The 22,281-nt window shown below is 40.4% G+C and overlaps 1 protein-coding gene across 11 annotated transcripts in view; it reads left to right on the top strand.

Moving 5' to 3' along the window:
- Positions 1-22,281, top strand: part of plch2a (phospholipase C, eta 2a) — a 127,007-nt gene that overhangs the window by 93,221 nt on the left and 11,505 nt on the right. For 10 of the 11 annotated variants that reach the window (XM_019891116.1, XM_019891115.1, XM_019891117.1 and 7 more), the window contains 17 exons: positions 1,734-1,977; positions 2,251-2,380; positions 6,371-6,541; positions 9,078-9,171; positions 9,964-10,167; positions 11,477-11,597; positions 14,582-14,753; positions 16,663-16,770; positions 17,445-17,597; positions 17,772-17,870; positions 18,449-18,549; positions 18,900-18,988; positions 19,280-19,462; positions 20,027-20,134; positions 20,338-20,462; positions 20,596-20,680; positions 21,566-21,712. In XM_019891116.1, coding sequence (XP_019746675.1) covers positions 1,734-1,977; positions 2,251-2,380; positions 6,371-6,541; positions 9,078-9,171; positions 9,964-10,167; positions 11,477-11,597; positions 14,582-14,753; positions 16,663-16,770; positions 17,445-17,597; positions 17,772-17,870; positions 18,449-18,549; positions 18,900-18,988; positions 19,280-19,462; positions 20,027-20,134; positions 20,338-20,462; positions 20,596-20,680; positions 21,566-21,712 — 2,334 coding nt within the window. The remainder of the gene's footprint in view (positions 1-1,733; positions 1,978-2,250; positions 2,381-6,370; positions 6,542-9,077; positions 9,172-9,963; positions 10,168-11,476; positions 11,598-14,581; positions 14,754-16,662; positions 16,771-17,444; positions 17,598-17,771; positions 17,871-18,448; positions 18,550-18,899; positions 18,989-19,279; positions 19,463-20,026; positions 20,135-20,337; positions 20,463-20,595; positions 20,681-21,565; positions 21,713-22,281) is intronic. The other variant, XM_019891113.1, reaches the window with a different exon arrangement.

Genomic DNA, 22,281 nt, shown 5'->3' with positions numbered 1-22,281 from the left:
CCCCTGGGCGTTGAAGTATTGTTTTATTTTATGACGCAAAAAATTAGAAATGACAGTTTAACATTTTTGCAAGACTTTCTCTTATATCTGAATTAATGACTTGTGTGAGTGAGAGAGAGAGAGGGAGAGGGAGCGGGGGCAAGAGAGGGAAAGATGCGGGCGAGAAAGGGAGAGGCATGATGGTTAAGTTTATGTCAGTTTTTTAAAGTAAGAAAAGTTAGTTGAATATCTGTATAGCTGTACGTAGGTGCTTTGCTGGTTTGCCTCAACTACATTCCCCTCCTAAGGTATTGGAACAAAGAGACCAATTTCTTTGTTTTTGCTGCAGGCTGAAAACTTGCACATGAAAGAATGAAAATGAGACAGCGGTCACCCGTTGAGTTTTTCTTCACAGATATTGACTGGTGATCTGAATATATTGTCACTTTGGAGTTTATATAGTGGAGATCATTATTTGTAACAAAGATGGTGCAATAGGATGAAGTGACTAAAAGCCTCCGAGCCTGATTTACTGGCATCTCAAATTGAGCTTCCATGCTAATATATTGCATGCACCATTGGCGGGTGTGTTGTGGGAGATTTAAGATTGCAGTCTTTTACAAAGATCCCTAAAAGTGGGTGCAAAATTGCGTTGCGTGTTCACGCATTCTAAAAGTTTGCATACGCGTGTAGCTGATCAATCACTCTAGTGGACGATTGTTCTTCATTTCACATTTTATTACATACGACAACGATGTCACATTCAGTTAAATGTTCCGATCATTTTTAAGTAACAAGTGTTTTAATTTATGCAGTCGGCTAATACATTGAATCAAAACAAGGAATTGATACTTGTGAAAAATTAGGCACTGTTAAATGCAAACACGTATTGCAACCCAATGCATGTGGATCAGAGTCAGACTGGACCAGAGGACTCCCGGGACACGTGAGACTGAGACAAATAATCTTTTGCTGGTGCCCAATCTGGTGGAACTGGCTTACATGCTCCTGGTTCACATTACTGTTTCTGAAGCCAGACTAGTTTTCAAGGCTTATTAATTTTGACATTTGACAGGATTTTTATTTTATTTTTTTTAATGGAAACGTCCAAGATAAATAAACCATTTAACTAATTCAGATGAATACCACTAGATAAGCAATTTGTGAATGGGATCGAGTCAGGTACAGTCTGTTCGGTCACTACAGACATTATGACACACTAGTGTCAGTGTTCAGTCAGTCAGGTTTCACCCTGTGGTGTCTAAAGCTGTAGAATCATCACCCCGCTGCAGCTTATGAAAATCATCTTACCCTCGCAGTAACCTGGTGTATGTCATTCTATTATTCATGAGCTACAGTGAGGAAAAAACATTCTATCCATAGTGAAAACCACATGGGAGGATGTAGTATACAGGAGCAGCATCTCAAGTGTCTCATTGATTCATATTATGCACCAGTAAGGTTAGTTTACTTTTTCATCTCGTATATGGCGCAGACTTGAACGTTCAGCTAGACCGATGCATTATGTATGGATGATTATGTCAGCAGTGTTTCATTCATGTCATGTTGTATGAATGAACGTTGTGGTTATCCACAACACATGCCTGGTTGCTTTTTTTAATATGGCACATAAAGAGAACAAAAATCAGATGCTTTTCGTATCTTTGCGCTCTTTAGGTAAAATACATTTACATTACTCTGAGTATTAATAAAAGTTTGCCAAGATTCTCATTCTTCTCTTTTTCCTGCACCAGTCTCTATAGATTCCATTCGGGAAGTGTGTGAGGGTAAGCAGTCCGAGATCTTCCAACGTTATGCCGAGGGCAGCTTTGACCCCAATTGTTGCTTCACCTTGTACTACGGCGAGCACATGGAGTCCCTTGATCTCGTGTCTGGCACCGGCGAGGAAGCGCGAACTTGGATCACAGGCCTCAAATATCTGATGGCTGGTATCAGTGATGAGGACAGCTTGGCCAAGAGGCAGCGTACACGAGACCAATATCCTTTGATGATATTTCTTGCTGTGGCTGCTTGTTGTTGCATGTAACTTTAACTATGTACTCTATGTTGCGCATAAATGGATATTTTAACCCTTTCAGGGACGGCGGCGGCTACCGTGGACAGCTTATCAGGTTATCAGAGTACAGGTTATCCTTATTTCTGCATGAAAGGGTTACAATAATGATCTTGGCTTATATTAGCATTAATAAATGGCAATATCCATTTCCCTATATCTTTATGCAAACTTTCTTTAACTCCCTTTGATATCACGTGGCTAAAACAGACCTTCACGGAGGCTGATAAGAATGGAGACGGAAGCTTAAGCATCAGTGAGGTCCTCCAGCTCCTGCATAAACTCAACGTCAACCTACCCCGGCAAAAGGTCAAACAGATGTTCAAGGTACAGTCGGGAATATCATATGTCTTCACTTTGTGTGATTATTGAGTCCATAGAAATACTTCCACAATTTCCCAAATTATGCAAACAAACCTTTTTTTTTTTAAATTGTTAATGATATTTTGGCAAAACCTTACTTTTGAAGACTATTTAAATCCTAATTATTGTGAGAGTGTTTTTCAGCTTCACACTCACTGTCATTTCACCTTTTCTAATTGTGGTTTGTACCCCACTAGATGGGTGCTAACTGTTCATGGCACAGCTTATTTTGGTTCCCTTTACAGCTTTTAACAATTGGAAATGAACACGATGAGAAGTATTTGTGATTGCAGCGCACCTATTGTCTGTTTTGTTTCAGTGCAATACGAAAAGTTGTCAAATTCCGAAATGCGTTTTAGCACATGTAGCCAATTTGCAACTTCAAACATACCATATATTTTAACATATATTCACATGAGGAACCTATAGAGAGTGAGTAGGCATAGAGTGGGTCACTTGAAACTGAAGTTGTATCGACTTGTTCAGAAAAAAATTGTCAATAAGCACAAATGAGGTAAATAGATAACATCTGTAGAGCCGTAGTAGCACATGACCTGGTCACTAGCTCTCATCTTCAGGAGGATTAGCACACATTACCACGTTAAGCTAGCCATCCGCTCACAGTGCAACGAGCCTGCTTACTGGATTTAGTCCATTGCTCTGATGACGGGCATCCATATGGTGCCTTTTGTGCTCCAGATGGCTTCTAACGTAACGCAAGGTTAACACACAAGAGACCAATCTGGCCCGGTGTGTTTCGATGAAGATTTGTGTGTTGACAATCTCAATTTCTGGGTTTAACCTACTTACCGCGAATCACCTGTGGAGTTGATCCCTTGGCCACTTCGAAGACAAGAAATGGCAGTTCCCTTGATAATCTACTCACAGTGGAGAAGAACACTGCATGCTTTATTTATTTTCTGCGCCATCATTTTGATTTGAAATAAAACAATCACACCATATTTATTGTCTTGTTGAAATTAGCCAGTTTTGAGGAAATGGCCCTACCTAATGCAAGTCAGCTGCTGGAACGAGAGGTGATTGAGAATGTTACGCATCACATGCTACAACAAGTTTGTGTCACAGACAGTGTCCATATTGAACGTTTGTGTATGTTTGTGGAATCAATTACAAAATCTATATCCTATTGAATATGTTGTTGGAATTGTAGTAAATGATTTTTTTTTCCCAACATGCAACCTATTTAACTCATGTGCCAAGGACATGTACTTAGATACATTTTTGGGAAACCCTGAATAAGGATACTATTTTGTGAAATCTCTAAACTTAAATAAGAATAAGAAAACCTTTATTTGTCTCACAATGGAGAAATTCGCAACTTACAGCATCAAAATTGGAGGGGAGAAAGTAGAAAAAGAAAACAAAGTATTTGCATGCACAAAATAAAAGTAAAAAAAAAAAGAACTGTACACAGTACAGAATGCAATATAAAATATAAGATATAAGCATATATGCAACTGCATATACTGTATGCTGCATAAGGTGGCTGTGCTATTTACAATGGTTGAATGGGGGGGTGAGTCCAGGTTTTCACATGTTTATTCAGCATCAGTCGGCAGGAACGAGCGCCGGCACCTCTCCCTCTTGCAGCTCGGGTGTAACAGTCTCTGGCTGAAGGAGCTGCCCAGTGCTGTCAGGGTGGCCTGGAGGGGGTGGGAGGGCCTGTCCATCATAGCTGTTAGTTTAGCTAGCATCCTCCTGTTGCCCATCACCTCCAGAGTGTCCAGGGAGCAGCCCAGGACAGAACTATCCTGGTCGTTTAAAGTCATTTAAATTACACTTTGATTCATTTATTGTTTCATTTCACATTCATTGTGATGATCTATAAAGCCAAACTAAAAGTCAAAATTTTGTTATTGTCCAAATACGCCTGTACCTATAACTGTGCTGTAAATGCAGTCTGTCCTATCTTAAACCTGTCAACTTGCTCTTCCTGTGTCCATAAACAACGCACCTAACAGCCTCAACTGCTCCCCAGACACTGCAACAATTGAATGCATATCACTCACTGAGAACTTCGGACGACAGAACTCGTAAGAATTCACAATAGCCCATCACTGGTGAGCTATTTGTAGAACAGGCATTCGGGCTACTCATGTGGTCCTTGGTGACCTCTGTTGTAAAGTGTGTGTACTCTGCGCTGGTGTTGGACATGGCCTGAGCAAGTGTAAGGTTTAGACGTTCTGCCACTGAAGTGTGACTCCGCCAGGCGTGTCTCCAAGCCACTTCTGCTTCGTGGGGCCGCGCAGCTTTGCAGAGACCGACCTGCCAAATTGGCAAATGTGCGCCGTGCCTTGCAGTGATACAAAAATCAGGATCTGCTGGCATTTGTGCCAAGGCGCAGATGCGCTATTTACAAAAATAGAGCCCTCACAGTGAAAGAGGTGCGGAGTGTGTTGCACTGCTTGAACTGGGGTGGTGGGCACTATGCCTTGCCCAAAGGCACCTCGGCGGTAGCCAGCAAGCAGGCGAGTATCTCACCAACAACTATTTGTAGTTCATGTTTTAAAAAATAATGTATGCGGTTGGTGACAATTTTCAAACGTTAATAAAATCTGTATTCCGGTAATATATGTTTGTATTCTACAATGAAAATTCCACTGAGACTGTGGGTTCTATTCTCGTAGACGGCGCACGTACGCGCGGCATGAACCCTGATGCGTTTTCATTTTCATGTCAGGCCAAATCTTGTTTACTGTGTTTTGGGGATTTGGCAGACCGCGCTGCACCATGCTGTGCGTTCCAGTGGACCGAGAGCGTTTTCTTTTACGCGATCCTGGTTTCAGAAAGTAGGCTAGACTTTAGACCAGCTCGGATCAGGTCTAAGTTGAGGCGCAAGCGGTGACATGTAATTTCGGTGAATTTGGTGGAGGCGCAGTCAGACAAATTCTGCGCTCTGCCTGTATGTGCAATAGATTGTATTTCATTCATAAACATGACATGGTGCATCGTACCCCCTGAATCATTGTCGACATAAATTCATGCATCGTTATTGTCATCATCTTTATTATATTGATTCAAACATTCTTTGCGTTCGACTTGTGCTTCGCACAAACATAGGGCCTTGAACATAGTGAAAGAGGTTTAGACAAACATGTTCAAATAATTAGCAAAAAGATGAAAAGAAAGAAAGCCATTCGAACCTTACCCAGTAAGATTCTGTAAAATTGGATAGAGAGAGGAAACTTTGGATTCCCAGTTTAGCTCGTGTCAAACACCAAAACAAAATACAAACTCAAAATAAGGAGACCGCTGTGTGCTGTTCAAAATGTGTTCTACTTTGTTACAGCCAGACACATTTTAAATTTGGGATTATTTTTATGACACACACACAAGCTAGACTGATATAGTTATTTTTGGACAGATTATTTTGCTGTTTTTGGTACTGAAGTAGGCTGAATCCTTACCCTGTGGCATTGCTGTATTCTAAACGGACCAACACAAAAAAAAGGAGGCTTCACTACTGTTGCTTTGCTCAATGATTTATCACAGCAGACTTGTGGATGTAGCTGTGAAGGGAAAGCTCTGTTGGAAGAGGCAGCTACAGCAATTCTTACTAATGAAATAATCCATATTAGCCACTGAACTAAAATGCTGAGCGGAAGCCTGCTAACAAGTTAAGTGCCTGCTTCATACATAATGAATTGGAAAGAGCAAGGCTAGATTGATGTTTGGTGTCCAATGTACGTAGTTCTCCAACTGAGCATTTGCTACGGTGTTATCGGCGGAAGATATGTTCACACTAATAAGATTGCTTCTGAAATGAGTTCATCCTGCGCTGTGACTTGAAAATAATGTATGCTGACGATGGTTTGTTTTCAGAACAGGTTTGTGCTCAGTAACCCTCTCTTTGAACAATAATATCAGGAATCTGCACAATATGCCAAAGTACTATGCATGAAGGTGACTCATTTGCCTGCACTGGTTTTGCAGGAGGCCGACACTGATGACAACCAAGGAACACTGGGATTTGAAGAGTTCTGCTCCTTCTACAAGATGATGTCGACTCGCCGAGACCTGTACCTGCTCATGCTCACCTATAGCAACCACAAAGACCACCTTGATGCAGATGACCTGACCCGTTTCTTAGAAATAGAGCAGAAGGTACTCACATTGTTTAAAAGAACACAAGTGCTATTACAAATAGGTCTGTTTCGTGTGACAAAGGCTGACTTGGAACCTTGGAGGTTTCTTTGTTTTTGGTTTTGTTTTTTCCAGGTGCATGTTTTTGGCATGTTGCATATTAAGCTGTTTTGCTTTACTTTGCAAGTTAGCATCCCACAGTGTCAACGATAATTCTAGAAAAATTCATTCCTTTCAAACCGTGTTGGTCCACTGCACAACAAATATAGAATAAAATAAAATATCACAGTGAACTACCAAGAAATTGACCAATTAGGAATAATAAATACACCTTATAATGTAAACATAAGCATTTTGAAGTTACGATCCTACCTACGGCGTTAGCATCATTGCTACTTGCACGTGTGACTGATCAAAAGATGACACAATTGATTGCTGCTTTCATCCGGGGGCTGCCAGCTCGTTATTAGCGACTAAACTGCCAATGTTTACGTGGGCCGGCTGTGCAATCTCTGCTTTCATTTTTTTCATGCTTTCCACTTGATCACTTGTTTGCTACTTGTTCAAATGATTCAACAAATTTCTTGTATTGTCTTGTTTTTGACGGCATAGCACGCACAACAGTCACACTCTAGATGCCGTTCGGGAAGTCATGGCTGCCCATACGTTTGGTCAATTTGTTATTATTACTTTCTATGAACTACTTCTTTCATTTCATGCCGGATTCTGTTTATTTCAACTTGCAAACCAATGTTAGAAGGATTCAGATTGGCCAGAGTCGCGCACATTTCCGCTTCGTCTGATGGAGTACCGGTACATTTACTCACAGCACAGCTCACAGGTCTGTCTCTGTGTGGCCCGGTCCCAAACGGTCCGAGGTCCGGTACTGTTCCGCAGACCCCTGCTATATACCATTCTAGAATGTTTGTGAACAATAGGTCACAGAGTACATCCCGGTGGCAGAATGTGACGGTATGCTATCCATTCCACATCAAAACGTCATGACTGTGCCATTAATCCAGGCGACCGAAACTGACAAAGTTTTAGGTCCTTTGGCTACATATGAGCAAATGGGTGAACTCTATACATTTCAAAATTCATATAACCACTGTGTCAGCAGTCACATCCTGATGGTGACCCAATTCCATTATCAGCAAAAAATGTCTGTGTTACAAAACTGCCTTCAACGCACTTGACAAGTGATGGGAGCTGATTTGGAGCCGTTCCTTTCCTTCTCCACACTCATTCTCATTCCCACCTATTTTAGAGTGGAGAGCGACTTAACTTTGTGGAGATTTTTATCTTGGACTTGTGGCAGGATGACATATGTAACCAACTTTAGTTGGCGCTGCTGAAGTGGTGCTTAGTGTGAGAAAATGTCGACAGCATGAGGTTCTACATAAGGGAAATTTCCAGTGCCCTTGCCACACTTGAGTTGAATCCATAAAGCTTTTTCTCTTCTCGAATAACACCCCTGCACTGCACAAGAAAAAAAAATGAATTAATAAGCGTGACGGCAAGTTGTTCATTAAACAGCCAGACTGTGCTCCTTGCTCCAATTAGCCCTTGCAGGGCTTCTTAAAGATGCAGAGTCATTTTTTTAAGGGAGAATGCTCTGTCAGCAAGTAGTCAGCTCTCCTATGGCTGGTGATATCTTATTCTCAGCATCTAATCATGAAATGGCACTTGGTTTTTGTGAATAATTGATGCCATTTGGTGACGTGATTATGTGTTAGCTACAGGCCTTTGTCCAACAAATCCTGGATATGATTTTTTTTTTTTAAAGGATCCCACTCAAATAGCTCTGAACCAATCAGAGGATGAATAATGCTGACATCGCCCTGAGCCTTCTAACTGGTTCTGTTTGTTGAATCTAAAATATAATTGTTTCCAGTTGGTTAAAAAAAACAAAACAAAATAGAACAGCCATTTGTATTTGGCATCGGCCGGTTCTGAAGTCCCTGGGAAACCTTCATTCTTATGACAATACACAGAAGCTGAAATCTGATTGGACAAAAATAAATAAATAGCCGGTGAGCTGTGCAACCAAGACAAATGCAATGGAATGAAGATAAACGACTGTTGGAAATAAATTAATACAATTTCATGTACGATGTAAATATGGGTCAGTGCTTTTGATAGTGTTTAGGACACCGATGAAGGCTTTCTAAAGTGTTCAGTGTACGCCACTTGCTCTGCAGAACCTGATTATGTACTTGTGTTTGATTAAACTGCATGTCCTGAACACAGACTACCCAGTGGAACTGATATCCTACCAGGCTGCAATCCTGTGCACTTGCATGGCATAACCTGTCACAGTGAAGACAATGACTGACCCAGAATTGTCCAACCCCATTTAAAACAATCAATACCTGTGGCCATTTCACTCCCCACAGCAGTTACCACAGAGAAATTTAGATCACTGGCAGGAAGACACTCATGCATGCAGCTTGTTCCCCGAACTAATAACAAAATTTTATTTTGTTTTCTTGCAATAAGATGTCATTACAACATATATGCAGTTTCATTTATTTCTATGAATTTTCATACTTTATAGATGACCAAAGTGAGCAAGGACCATTGTTTGGAGATTATCAACAAATTTGAGCCGTGTTCAGAGAACCAGAAGCAAGCCGTTTTGGGAATTGATGGTAAGAATACTGCACTTTTGTTCTTATATTTAAGCTTTCTTTTTCAGATTTTCCAGTCAGCTCTCACTGTCTTTTCATAAAATCCACCAGGACTGTTACCTTTTCAAGCATACTCTCCATACTGTTTTTTTTTTTTAGAGGTTTATGGTTCATACTGAAATTATTTTTTTTTCAAAAAGACATCCGAATAATTCATGTAATCTTAGCAGCCCAAAAAGACGATATACAGTAAATCAAAATCGATCCATGTCCCCCTCCCCTCACTTCCTAACCTTAAAGCTTCAAGTCATTGGCACGATGACGTTGTACTTGGACAACCAAAACGGGAAAATTTGCTAGAAATCTGATAACAAGGATGAGCACTACAGTACATGAATGTTTTCTTCATTCTTATCCGGTTATCAGCAAACAAACACAAATAAATAAATAACTATACATTTGATCTGGCTAACCAGCTGCGTCTGAGACAGAAAAATGTGTAAATTATCCAGAGGTGAGGGATCGTGTTGTACGACAGCTCTCTCACATACTGTAGGGTAGCCAATCAGTCTTAAAAGAGTGTGATTGTGGAATGATTTTTTTTTTTTTTTTATGTCTGTGAGCCCATACATACGTAAAACAAATTCACTCATTATTTTCAAAATCATTTGGATACATGTTCACGAGAACAAATCCATAACTCGACCCTCGGGCATACTCTATGTTGGATTACCTGACTGTATGTCAGAAAAGGAGCACGAAAACAAAACCTCGATCATCTTGGTTCTTAACAGCGCTTTAATCTTCTTTCAGGGTTTACTAATTACATGCGCAGCCCTGCTGGCGATATCTTCAACCCAGATCACTACAGTGTTAACCAGGACATGAGCCAGCCGCTGTGCAACTACTTCATCGCTTCCTCACACAACACCTACCTGATGGGAGACCAGCTCATGTCCCAGTCCAGAGTGGACATGTACGCCTGGGTGCTGCAGGCCGGCTGCCGCTGTGTTGAGGGTACTATATTCCACCGCCCCCCCACACACACACACACTTGTACTGTTCCTGGACAGTTGACACAATGATACAGTCATTAACGATCTTATGTATAAGATATGTATTCATATTGAAATTATTAAATAACATTTCACTCTGAAGGTAATACTTTCAAAGTAGTACTCCAAAGGGTTAAGTCCATTCTGAAAAAAAAGATCTTTTCAGCAAGCTTGCTCAATGTAAATGGTAATTGGGCTGTCACTTATTTAGCGCATTTCTACCTTTGGTACTCAAAGCGCTTTACACTCATTTACCTGCTAATGACGGAGCATCAGGAGCAACTCAGGGTTCTGTATCTTGCTCAAGGACACTTCGATAAGGTCACTATGGCCGGAGATTGAACCCCCAACCTCTGGGTTGGGAGACGACTACTCAACCACTGAGCCATGTTGCCCCCCATTATGCCCCCATTATACAAAATGGGGATGCGCGGGCATGTTGCCCCCATGTTGCATTTGTTTTTGATATTACAAAACTGTGCTTAAAAACAATAAGACACTAACTGTAAGCTTTGTTCATTCTCCTATTTACTACCAAAGTTACAATTTTCAAATTTAGAAAGTCACCATTTCAGTTTACGATAAAGAGGATGATAAAAATGTGGTGGTGGGAATCTTGCCTTACCTATTATACAACGGGTCATCACCCACTCCATTAAAAGACCAGCACCAATAGCAGTGCACAAGAATGTTCACAGATGAGACAACGGTCATAGGAAATGCTATATTGGGATATACAGAAGACCAAAAGAGAAGTTATTTTATGCATTATATATTTTTGAAATTAATTGTCTGATTAATCGGGCATCAGCATTTTTTTCTGCCTTACGCGGTAATCGGCCTCATAAATCTTTATCAGTTGGGCCCTCGGAAAAAAAAAAAAGCTACCAACAGACCCTCCTGCTAGCAGACAGGACATGTTACCCACATTATCATCAAGGCCTTTAAGGTGTCAAAATTGGCATACAGTAGATGTGTTGTTTGTATCCTGCATATTCCTTGAGTACAATGTGTTACAATTGATGAGGTGCACTGTGGAAAAAAAGACCAAAACAGTTGACATGTTATTAAATTGGAGTTATATCAATAATGCTAAGGAAATGAAGCTGTGGTCAGACAAGGTAATATGAAGCAAGGGATAGTTGAGACTGCATAAGGTCTGACCACTAGTCCAATTAATGCAATATTGCCTCATGCTTTGGTTTTGAAATGGCCTGTTCTTGCATTTGAAAGAGAAACGCTGCTGATTGTCACGTCTCTCCTGTGCGCAGTGGATTGCTGGGATGGTCAGGATGGCGAGCCGATTGTTCATCACGGCTACACTCTTACCTCAAAGATCCTCTTCAAAGACGTTATTGAAACCATCAACAAATATGCCTTTGTCAAGAATGAGTATGTTCTAACACACACAGCTGCTCCACTGTCATTACTGTTAATCTGCCATAGTGTAGAATCCAAAGGTGGGCAATTTACAACATTTTGCCAGTCCATCCTTTGTAATTTGTCAACAGCCTGGGCACCCATCTGTCATCGTCAGTCCTTTTTTTCAAGCCGAATCAAACTGTAATCGTAAGTCAGTACTTCATGTTATTTGACCACGCCTCCGTTATTGCTTCTGTCAGTAAACCCGTCCATCTAAAAAACACGCCCATTTTATGAATAAGGACTGAGGATAGACAGGCAAAATAGGGTAAAGTGCCCATCTCTGACCACTACGACTTCTACTATTACTATTAATAATTGTACTAATAGTAAGTGTCGGACAGTCAACAATAAAACATTTTAAAATAATAAAATACATATGCGTATTTCAACAAAGCAGTAAATCAGCAATTAACTAAAAGCCAGGTGACAACAGTGAGTTTTCCGAAGCAATTTACAGACAGATAATGATGCTGTCTGTCTGAGGTCACAAGGCAGAGAGTTCCACAGACGCTGAGTTCAAATGGCAAACGCTCTCCCAACCTTGGAGACCAGATGAGGTTTATGAACCAACTAAAACCCCAAATGACGCTCTTAAAATCTCTTCTAAATGTCACAGGTTGTCAGTCAGGGAAGGGCATTAAGGACTGGTGTGACGTGCTCATGTCATTTTATGGAGGTTAAAAGTCTTGCAGCAGCATTGTAGGTGCAAAATGTTCTTTTTTTACACACTCAGAATCACACAGACACTGTGTGTGGAGTGAAACCAGGTTGCCGGCATACAAGTCGAAGTCAGGCTAACGAACCACTACTCTGTTATCTTAATAATTTAAAAAAATCATAATTAAAATAGTAATTCTCTGTAAGCATTAAAAATATTTGTTTGTCAGAGAGTCTACATGCGAGTGTATTAACATTAGAGATACATAAAATGTGGTTTCGGAAATGACCAACACCAGGGACGGAGCTACGTGGTGGCTAATAGTAGCCATAGCAACCCTTTGTCTCTCTCTGGTGAAAATCTGTGATTTTTCTGCCAACTTCACATGGATGCAGTATTCTTAGACCCCTTAATACTTTGCCACACATTTTATATTAACTGCATATTTGAAGAATATATATTAATCAAACTCAAAGCAAAATGTAAAATAATCTCTCTTAAGTAAAGAACATTAAATTCTTCCAGTCAGTGTCAATCAAAACTTACTTTCCCATCATAGTAAGCCATCAACATGGCTGAGAAGTTATTGTTTATTATACCATCCACAGTCATGGTTTCATGAAATAAAATGAGCATATATGCCAATCTTGCACAACACACTTATAACACAAGCAGAAACAAATCTAAGTAAAAAGTAACATTTAGAATTGTGAAGAATTATGAGATTTTTGTGTCATCTTCCTGTGTGGAGTTTGCATGTTCTGCACGTGCTTACATGTGCTTTCTCCGGGCACTCTGCTTTCCAAAACCATGTATGATCGGTTAATGGTACACTTGTAAGGATAAAGTGGTTCAGCTAATGGATGGCTGGATAGATGTGTATAATCACTCTTAATCAATGTTAGTGAGCGAATCGGTGCATGAGATCGATGTAGACCATGAGACAATACACAAAAGCAAAGCCACTACAAAAAAAATGGCATTATCGACTAAATGAAGCTCAGCAAATTATTGCTTTTGAGTACTACTAGTTTTTGCTTGATTATGAGTGTGATGGGGATTGTTCTGGATATGGGTGAATTTTATTTCTTGAAACCAAGACTGAATGTTATGATAAAGAATGACGTAGGCACGGCCACCCCTCATTGAGATATTGTCTTACTTTGACTGACCACCCCACTGAAACATTTCAGGCTATGCCCCTGACCAACATTGTTAATGTAGGGCCGCTGTATGTTAAACTTTGTATACAGTATTCATAAGATCCGTTTTATGGCACAAACGCAGCCAGTAAAATCATAGAAGTGTCATACAAAGTAAATTCTCCAAACGTGCAACTAGAGGAGGCAGAGTATCATTTCAGATGGCGATCTGTCTTTTGGTACGTGTTGTGGTGGTGATGTGTGATTTTTAACACATTAACATCATTAGTCTCTCATGGGTGTTTCGTTTGTTAGGTTGTTGTGACTGTGACGGCCGTGGCTCTCGCATGACACAATTTTCACACTTTTACCCATCATGCCACGGAAGTGTCCAAGTTTTGCGTCAGTTTGTTACCATCTGTATGCACGGAGGATTTAGGACATATCCAAACGTTGCGATGCAGTCATGTCTACTCACACGTCAAGAAGTATGTGTGCAAGGAGAGACTCCTCCCCCACCTTCTCTTTCGAGGTAGCTGCCTCAGAAGGTGATATTCCCATTGACACGCACACAGTCTGGAGGATGTGCAGAACTCTATTTTTAGAGCGAAAGGCGCAGAAATTTTCCATTTGCAGAGCTCGTCATCCTTTTGTCTTTTTGAAAGCATTATCGTGGGCACTCTACTCCACCTGAAATCGGTCAAAATAAGTCAAATCAAAGGATTTCTTTCATATCAAAGGACAATCAGATATCCTAGTGACCAGACGAACAGCTCTTCAGACGACACACACGGGGAAAAATTGGAATTTAAAGCTGCCAGCGCTCCATTCTGGACAGCAAGGAATCTATTGTGTGGCGTATCGCATCGATCATACATTAAAAAGGAACAGATGTTTGTCCACATTTTACCATAAGGTGCTTTTGCCATTCATTTCCCGTAGTGGAACAATGGTACTTGTCAATTCCTATTCATATTTCAGCGATCAGTGCATATCAAACCCCCAGAGTGAATTGATTTCGACATCATATCAACCTGGTAGACCCAGGTGCATGACATTCCAAACAAATGACACCATATTGTGTGTGTGCTCTCGAGCGTTTCAGCCGCATAATGCCAATCTCTTGTGTGTCATTTTCTGCCTACTACCAGTTTCCCAGTCATCCTCTCCATCGAGAACCACTGCAGTGTCCCTCAACAAAAAAAGATGGCCCAGTACCTCATTGATATTCTAGGGGACAAACTCGATGTTTCCAACATCAAAGCGGAAGAGTCTGGATGGCTACCCTCACCAGAAAACCTTAAGGGAAAGATCCTTGTTAAAGTAAGTTGAGTCTGTTGATGAACTGTTAACACATTTCAACCTGAAAGTAAAAGAAGTTATCGTTTCAAACTACAGTTCAAAGGTAGTGGATTCTGAGCAATGAAGTAGTCCAAATCGGGCGAATTTGTGAAGACTCAATGGCAGTAACTTAAGTTGATGCTGAACTAATAAAAAAAGAAAATCTGTGTGTAAAATTAATGGAAGTATTAATTGATAATTTGAGTGAGTGTTTTCAGGTATGTTTTTTTTTTTCTAACAACTTTTTAGGTTTACACCCAACATTTGAAAACACTTAAATCTCCATGGATGAAAACATGACTTGAAAAGTCAGTTGTACCTGAGCTCTTGATTTATTGCATTAGTTCTGACTGTATATGGTGTTGAAAAACAAATGGGGACAGTTGCGCCATTCAGGAGTACAAACCAGGGACAAAGAACAAAGGTGGAAATAGTTTCAGGGAAGCAGGATATTCCCTAATTATTTGGTGTTGTCGGCTCCAAGATGTAATTCCTAGCAAACATCTGGTCTTGCGCCTGCTTAAAAACCTTGAGCTGCTGATGTCCCATAAAATCTTATAGTCAAACACATACAAGCATGGTGTATGCTTTTTCAGTTGTTGTCATCAGCTAATTTTGGATTTTTCTTCTTCCTTAGGTCACCCCATTGGCATAGCTTTGTTAACACTGTAGAAACCGTCAAAGTTGAGCTAATGCTAGACCTGAAACAAAAACACGTTGCTACGAGCACTGTTTAAATTCCTCAAATGGGAAATTATTTTGTGTGCAGAGATTTTATTTCCATCGTACCAAATTATCAAAATTGATATTGTTTATATTTGACAGTAAAAATGTGTTTACCCTTTGCTTTAAGTACTTAAATACACTTCATTCATTGCTTTTTTCCCTTTTGTTAAGTACTGTATTTCTACTTTTGCCAGTCATTTTTGTACAAACCCAATATCTTTACTTTTACTCAAGTGCAGAGTTTGACTACTTAACAGAATACTGACAGCAATTTTGAGTCTTTAATTTATTTAATTTGTATTGTTTGGGAACTTAGGACAGTAGAGTACCTGGAGAAAACCAACACTAGAATGGTTAGAACTTCACACAGGAAGGCTGTGGCAAAGAGTTCAGAATAGGTTGACGTGCTGCTCAGAACATTAATATAAAAAATTTTTTTTAAAAAAGGCTGTCTTTTCCATTTAATCGAATTTAAACGTTCCACTCAGTGGCAGCAGTGTTATGCAATGTAAATCCGAAATAATGCATGAAAGCCATGCTCTTGAAAGACCATGATCGGAGGTAACAGCCCTCTATTTGACGGAGCACAGATGTTCACGTGTGGAAGTTAATGAGGTTGCACTGCCACCATATGCTCGCGGTGAAGAGAAGACCGAGTGCCATTACCTGGCATGAAATAAACATATCAGCCCACTGCTGCACCAATACCACTACTTGTGTGTCCTGTCAGCAGTATTTACACAGTGGCAATGGCATCAGTGTAAGAGCACGCTGGAAAATTCCCCAAACTTCGCGATGAGGCTGCAGTACTGAAGTTATCTCCAGCATACAGTTTTTCCCAAGACACGCTGCAGGCTCCTACATTCAGGACATACTTTATCTTATTAAACAGAACTGAGCATGCAATGCACTCTACATGGAAGGTCCATTTTTGACCCTTGGGAAGAAGCAGCTGCTTGAGCTTGTACTCATCAAGTGAAACTTTAGATTACAAGGTTCCATCATGACCCGAACACTGAGAATGACCAAAGAAGTCCAAAGGGCTGACCTCATTTTCCTGCAGGGATACAAATGCAAATTCCACTTGGCAAGGACACTATTACTTTCTCAATCTTAGGGAAGTTTCTTCCTCCTCCTTCTAAATGTCACTAATTTTCTCGGTCAGGGTAAGAAGTTGCCTCCAAACATCGATGAAAATGCAGAGGAGGGTGACGTGTCGGATGAAGACAGTGCAGATGAGATGGAGGATGACTGCAAGCTGATGAACGGAGATGTAAGCAACAACCTTTTTTAATTTCTTTGTTGAAGAATCTGACGCTGGAATGTAAACTTTATTGTGTGTTTCCTCTTTAATGGTCCTTGGTTTTATTAAAATAGAAGGTGTCAAACTTTCCATTTAATGTGTATGTGCATACGGTGCATTCATCTGAATGTTGTGCCCCAATTGCTCAGTCACCTGTTAATGCTAATATCATATTTATTAGCTGACAATGAATTGAATACATGGATTGTTGATAAAAACCGAGCCATCCTCTTTACTTAGAGCACATTTAGTACAATATGGCTCAATGCTTGATTCTCTTGGTTTATTGCTATACTCTGCCATCATGTGGCTGCACTCAACATGCGTCTATTTTTGGTAGGGTTCTTAATCTTAGTTGTATTCACATTATAAGACATTTTAGACTGCGTCATCTATAATCTGTATATATTTTTCTGTAGTGGACATTAAGAATCATATTTTATCCACTTGAAATGTATGAATCTGTTACGGTTCACCTGCCCATGTTTTTAAGCACCTTCATCTATGTTGAATTTAGGCTCAAGTCTGTCATAATTTCTTAGACATACAAAGTACAAGCTACCCTATAAAGCACTCACACAGTGCTTTCCCGTTTTTCATTACTGCTTTAACATTTTCATGATATGGTTTCTTTCCTCCTGCAGATGTCGGCCAACAGGAAGCAAGTCGAGAACATGGCGAAGAAAAAGCTAGACAACCTAATGAAGGAGTCCAAAATTCGAGACAGAGAAGACCCAGACAGTTTCACCATCGCTGCACTTCCACCTGCTGGGCCTTTGGATGTAACTGGCTCAAAGGTATGCTCAAATAACATCTTGTTCTACACACCAGTGGATGAGAAAAATCGAGGCTAAATTGCAATTACTGTACACATTCGGAAAAAAATCCAACCACAAAAGTATTGAAGGAGTGTTTTTCATCATGAATTTCCAAGTTGTGTTCAAAAATGTGTTATATGCTTCTGTCAACAGGCTAAAGGGCAGGATGGATCAGTGACTTCGGAAGAGGCTAACACCAGCAGCAATAAGCGCACTGGCCACTCATTCATGGGGAGCTTCTCAAAACGCAAGGTTTGCTTTTTGTTTACTCTTGTGTTTACTCTAGTAGTGTTTGGTCTTCCCACACAAAGGAACCAAAGGTGGACATGAAGCATTTTGGAAGATTTATAAAGACACCTACGTGGTCTTTGTCATGGGAAATCCTTTTCAAACATAATGCATGAAAATGAATGTGAGGAGGAATCAACAACATTCGATGCAGTCTCTCAAGTCAATTACGTGCCTGTTTGAAACTCTTTGATACGTAAAAAATAGATGTCTGATATTTACACTAAATAATCTTCTCTGCACAAATAGACAATGCTTTGGCCTGACTAAATTAAGCTCCTCCCCTCAGTTCTACATAGTTCCTTAGCATAAAGATGCCACCAGATGGAGCAAAAGTAATATTTTCATTTTAGATTTGACTTTGGCCTGAGCATAAAAACAGCAAATAGTTGAGTTTTTCAGTAAATAACAGAGGCCAGGTCCTCTCCCCTCAAAAAAATATTCGACTAGGCAAATGCCAAACAGTAGCAAATATTTCTGGTGAGGAGTTGTTATCTAGGAAGACTATCCATTGTCTGTGCTTTTACTGTTCCCAACAACAGAAAAAAATAACAAAGTTGAAGAAGACCTCAAGCTTGGAAGACACAGATACAGACCAAGAAAGCTCCAGCAGTGCATCACGAGCACCCTTACATCACAACAAGTAAGACACACACACACACACAGAATTTTTGGGGAGTGAAAAATATCTTACTTTTTCCAGAACGGTTACATTATACTTTGTTGTTATTAATAGTCCCTGGTTCACTCTTTGTTTTACAAATCCACAAATTCTCAATCAGTCAATCAATCAAAGATCTCAAACTCGCACGCCTCTAATTCAATAGGCATGCTGTACATTATTTAAACAGGTCAGATTTATCATTTGGGGCGGCCCGGAGGTCGACCAGTTAGTGTGTCGTCCTCACGGTGCAGAGGTGCGAGGTTTATTTCCGGCTCCGAAAATGGATGGATGGTGGATTTATCATTTCTGTCCAATTTCTAACCCTCCAGAAAGAAGAAAACCATGAAGTTGTCCAGAGCACTGTCGGACCTGGTCAAATACACATGCTCTGTGGGCCTCTATGATGTTGAAGCACAAGGTGAGTTCACCCACACTCTCAGATTATACAGTTGTATGATTAGACAATTGTTTGATAAACATGTGTTGAACCAATCCAATAACACATCAGAAGATAGAAATGCCTAATGGATAAAAAAAAAAAAAAAATGGCACTTCAAGATTTTAAGAAAATATATACTACAGGGATTTGCTCACCAGGCATTCACATTATTACAGTGTTAATCACTGCTTATAATTGTTCAGTCGTACTAAATTGTTTTTTTTTTTTTTGTTTTTTTTTTATGTATTTGTTGTGTGCCATCAATGGTAGCCAACTGCAGCTGGCAGGTTTCATCCCTGAGTGAAACCAAAGCCCATCAGGTGATGCAACAGAAAGCCAGCTCCTTCAACCATTTTAACCAGCGACAGCTCTCACGCATCTACCCCTCTTCTTATCGTGTGGACTCTTCAAATTTCAACCCTCAGCCCTTCTGGAACGCAGGTTGCCAACTTGGTATGCTCTTGCACTCTTTGACTCTCTCTTCTCTCTGACTAAATAGTTCATATAAGTTTGCTGCCGTTGCTTGTGACTCCTCCAGCACTCATTACATTTTTGAGTGTTTTTTTTTTCCACGCATCCTCTGAATCCATTTGTTTGGCATTGGTGAAAACATGTACACTCAGGCTTACAGCACCTGACTTAAAAAAAGGAGAAAAGGTACACAATAGAGTGCCAGACAATATAATTTGATTTTGAGTGAGGCTGCGCATGACACTAGGGAAGAAAACCTATCAAGCTTTTCTGCAAAATGAGACATGGAGCATATTTGCCTAAAGGTGGGAAGAACAAAAAGGCTTGCAACGGAATGGCCTCTTGCGTTATTTACAATACTTATGGCCCGAAACAAAGTCCTGCCCTGGTATACTGTGTGCCATTTATTTCTGGTAGTTTGGTGCCGGTTGTCCTGTGTGGAGCACCAAGCAATTTCTGATCCTTTGCAGTCAAGCTACCATATCACACAATGATTGGGCCAATGTGTATCCCACTGAGAGTAGTATGGAATAACTTTCTTGACAGTTGCACTCAACTACCAGTCTGAGGGTCGGGTCCTTCAGCTCAACAGAGCCAAGTTCTACAGCAATGGCAACTGTGGCTTCATCCTCAAACCCAGCTGCATGTGTGAAGGTGAGCATGTGTACTTTGAAATATTTTATGTTAGTAATTTGTTTATCCCAAGGGGGGGGAGGGGGGGTACCAGTGGCATTAAAACAGGCTAAAATGCAATTGTCAGGAGGTGTCGTGAGACAGGGCAAGAGACTAGCTACTGTACGGACATGCGTTATGTTTTCATGTGCACTACATGTCTTATTTATTTATTGCGTACGTAGGTGCCTTCAATCCCAATTCGGAAGATCCACTGCCAGGTCAAATGAAGAAACAACTGGTGCTGAAGATTATCAGTGGACAGCAGCTGCCCAAACCCAAAGACTCTATGCTGGGGGACAGAGGAGAGGTAGAACACACTCAAACTTATTTTCCTAGGAGTATAATTATCTTAATGGTAAATGAATCAGTAGCATGGTGACATCCCGTGAAACTTGATCATACACTCAAATGACATCAACGTTATGCTCTCTCCGTGTCAGATCATTGATCCCTTCGTGGAAGTGGAGATCATCGGCCTTCCAGTGGACTGCTCCAAGGAGCAAACTCGAGTAGTGGATGATAATGGTGAGCCTGTGGAAAGTACAAAACTGTAACTCACTTTTTTTCTCACTTTAACACTCCTTTTTATCGTTTCTAAGATATGTGCGTTTGTGGAGGTTTAGCTCACTTTTTAATTAATCATTTGAAATATAGGTGAATTGTGGAAGTTTTATTCATAAAGCAGGGCTGTACCATGAATGTATGACTAATTGATTAATTAAAATACAATGTGCATTCAAACCATTTTGTTGTATAGTTCCTTTGACTGTATCTAAGGTGCAATACCAATGACAGTGACAATTGTAAAAAACTCCTAGAATCCTGCTCAATAGATTAGAAATTTAGGTCAATCAAATTAGATAATCAGAATAATAGTATCCATATGTGAACATTTTGCTATTATTGGTTCCTTGTCATAAAGCAGTGCCAACAAATAGATAAAGCAGTCTGTCAACCACCTTCCAACAAAGTTCACCCTTGGCTAAGTAAGATGTTGCATTTTTGTTCGGATATTTTCCTCAATCCTTAGAGACAATTCAAGCGAAGGAGAAATCATGATTTATATTATTTTCCAGGATCATGCAGCCCGAGTTAAAAGCACATCATTGGGCTGCTTGTATGGGTTGTGATGTATTATTGATGAGTAAAGTCCAAGGAGACCTGCACATGCAACACCCCTGTCTGCACACAAAAACACACGCCTTGAATAATTTATGACCGCTAAGCTGTGTTCCACTATACGACATTCTCCTGTCCCTATTTTCTCTGCCCTCTCCCTCTATCACTTGTCTCAACTTTTTGTATAAACTTTTCATTTCTCTTACTCTCCTGTTGTGTATTTCCAATACAACCCTTATGGGGACCTTTCCATTTTTAACACCTCAAATCTTCCTCGGGATGCACCTGTAGGCTTCAACCCGATGTGGGAAGAAACTCTGGTCTTTACCGTCCACATGCCAGAGCTGACCCTCGTACGTTTCCTCGTGTGGGACCACGACCCCATTGGACAAGATTTCATTGGCCAGCGTACCATCGCCTTCAACAGCATGATGCCAGGTAAGACTTACTCTTCACATGCTTGCATGGATGTGTTATTGTTTGTGTTATTGTTTAGGGCAGGGGTGGGCAAACTTTTTAGCTCGGGGGCCATATTGATTTCTAAATTTGACAGGTGGGCCGGGTCAGCACAAGATATGGTACATATAAAAAACGTATATGTTGACAATCCATACCAAACATCAACAGAACAAAAGCATTCAAGTATTACCATACTTTTTTTCATGAGAACAGTGAGATAACTATGGTATATGTCCGGTATGAACGTCCAAGTACGGTATGTTAACAACATACATTGGTGACAACACAAGCAACAAAGTGCAACAATATATTGTCCAAAACCTGCGGCATACAGTACAGGTATAGTATATGAGAAAATATAACAAAGGTAGGACTATTTGCTCCAAAATGAGACGAGTAAAAGACCTGGTGGCTTTCTTTCCACTCACTCACTGTCTCGAACTCGACCTCCCCTCGATCACCACACAAGACAGCGTTGCTCAGCTGATGTCGTGCTTCGAAGTCTTCAATGTCCATAGTTAGCGTTATGGAACTCGCTTTCTCTCTTA

Source organism: Hippocampus comes, unplaced genomic scaffold, assembly GCF_001891065.2.
Source record: "Hippocampus comes isolate QL1 unplaced genomic scaffold, H_comes_QL1_v1.1 scaffold174, whole genome shotgun sequence".
Taxonomy (NCBI): domain Eukaryota; kingdom Metazoa; phylum Chordata; class Actinopteri; order Syngnathiformes; family Syngnathidae; genus Hippocampus; species Hippocampus comes.
Note: the sequence above shows the minus strand (reverse complement) of the source record. Positions and strands in the feature narration are given on the sequence as shown.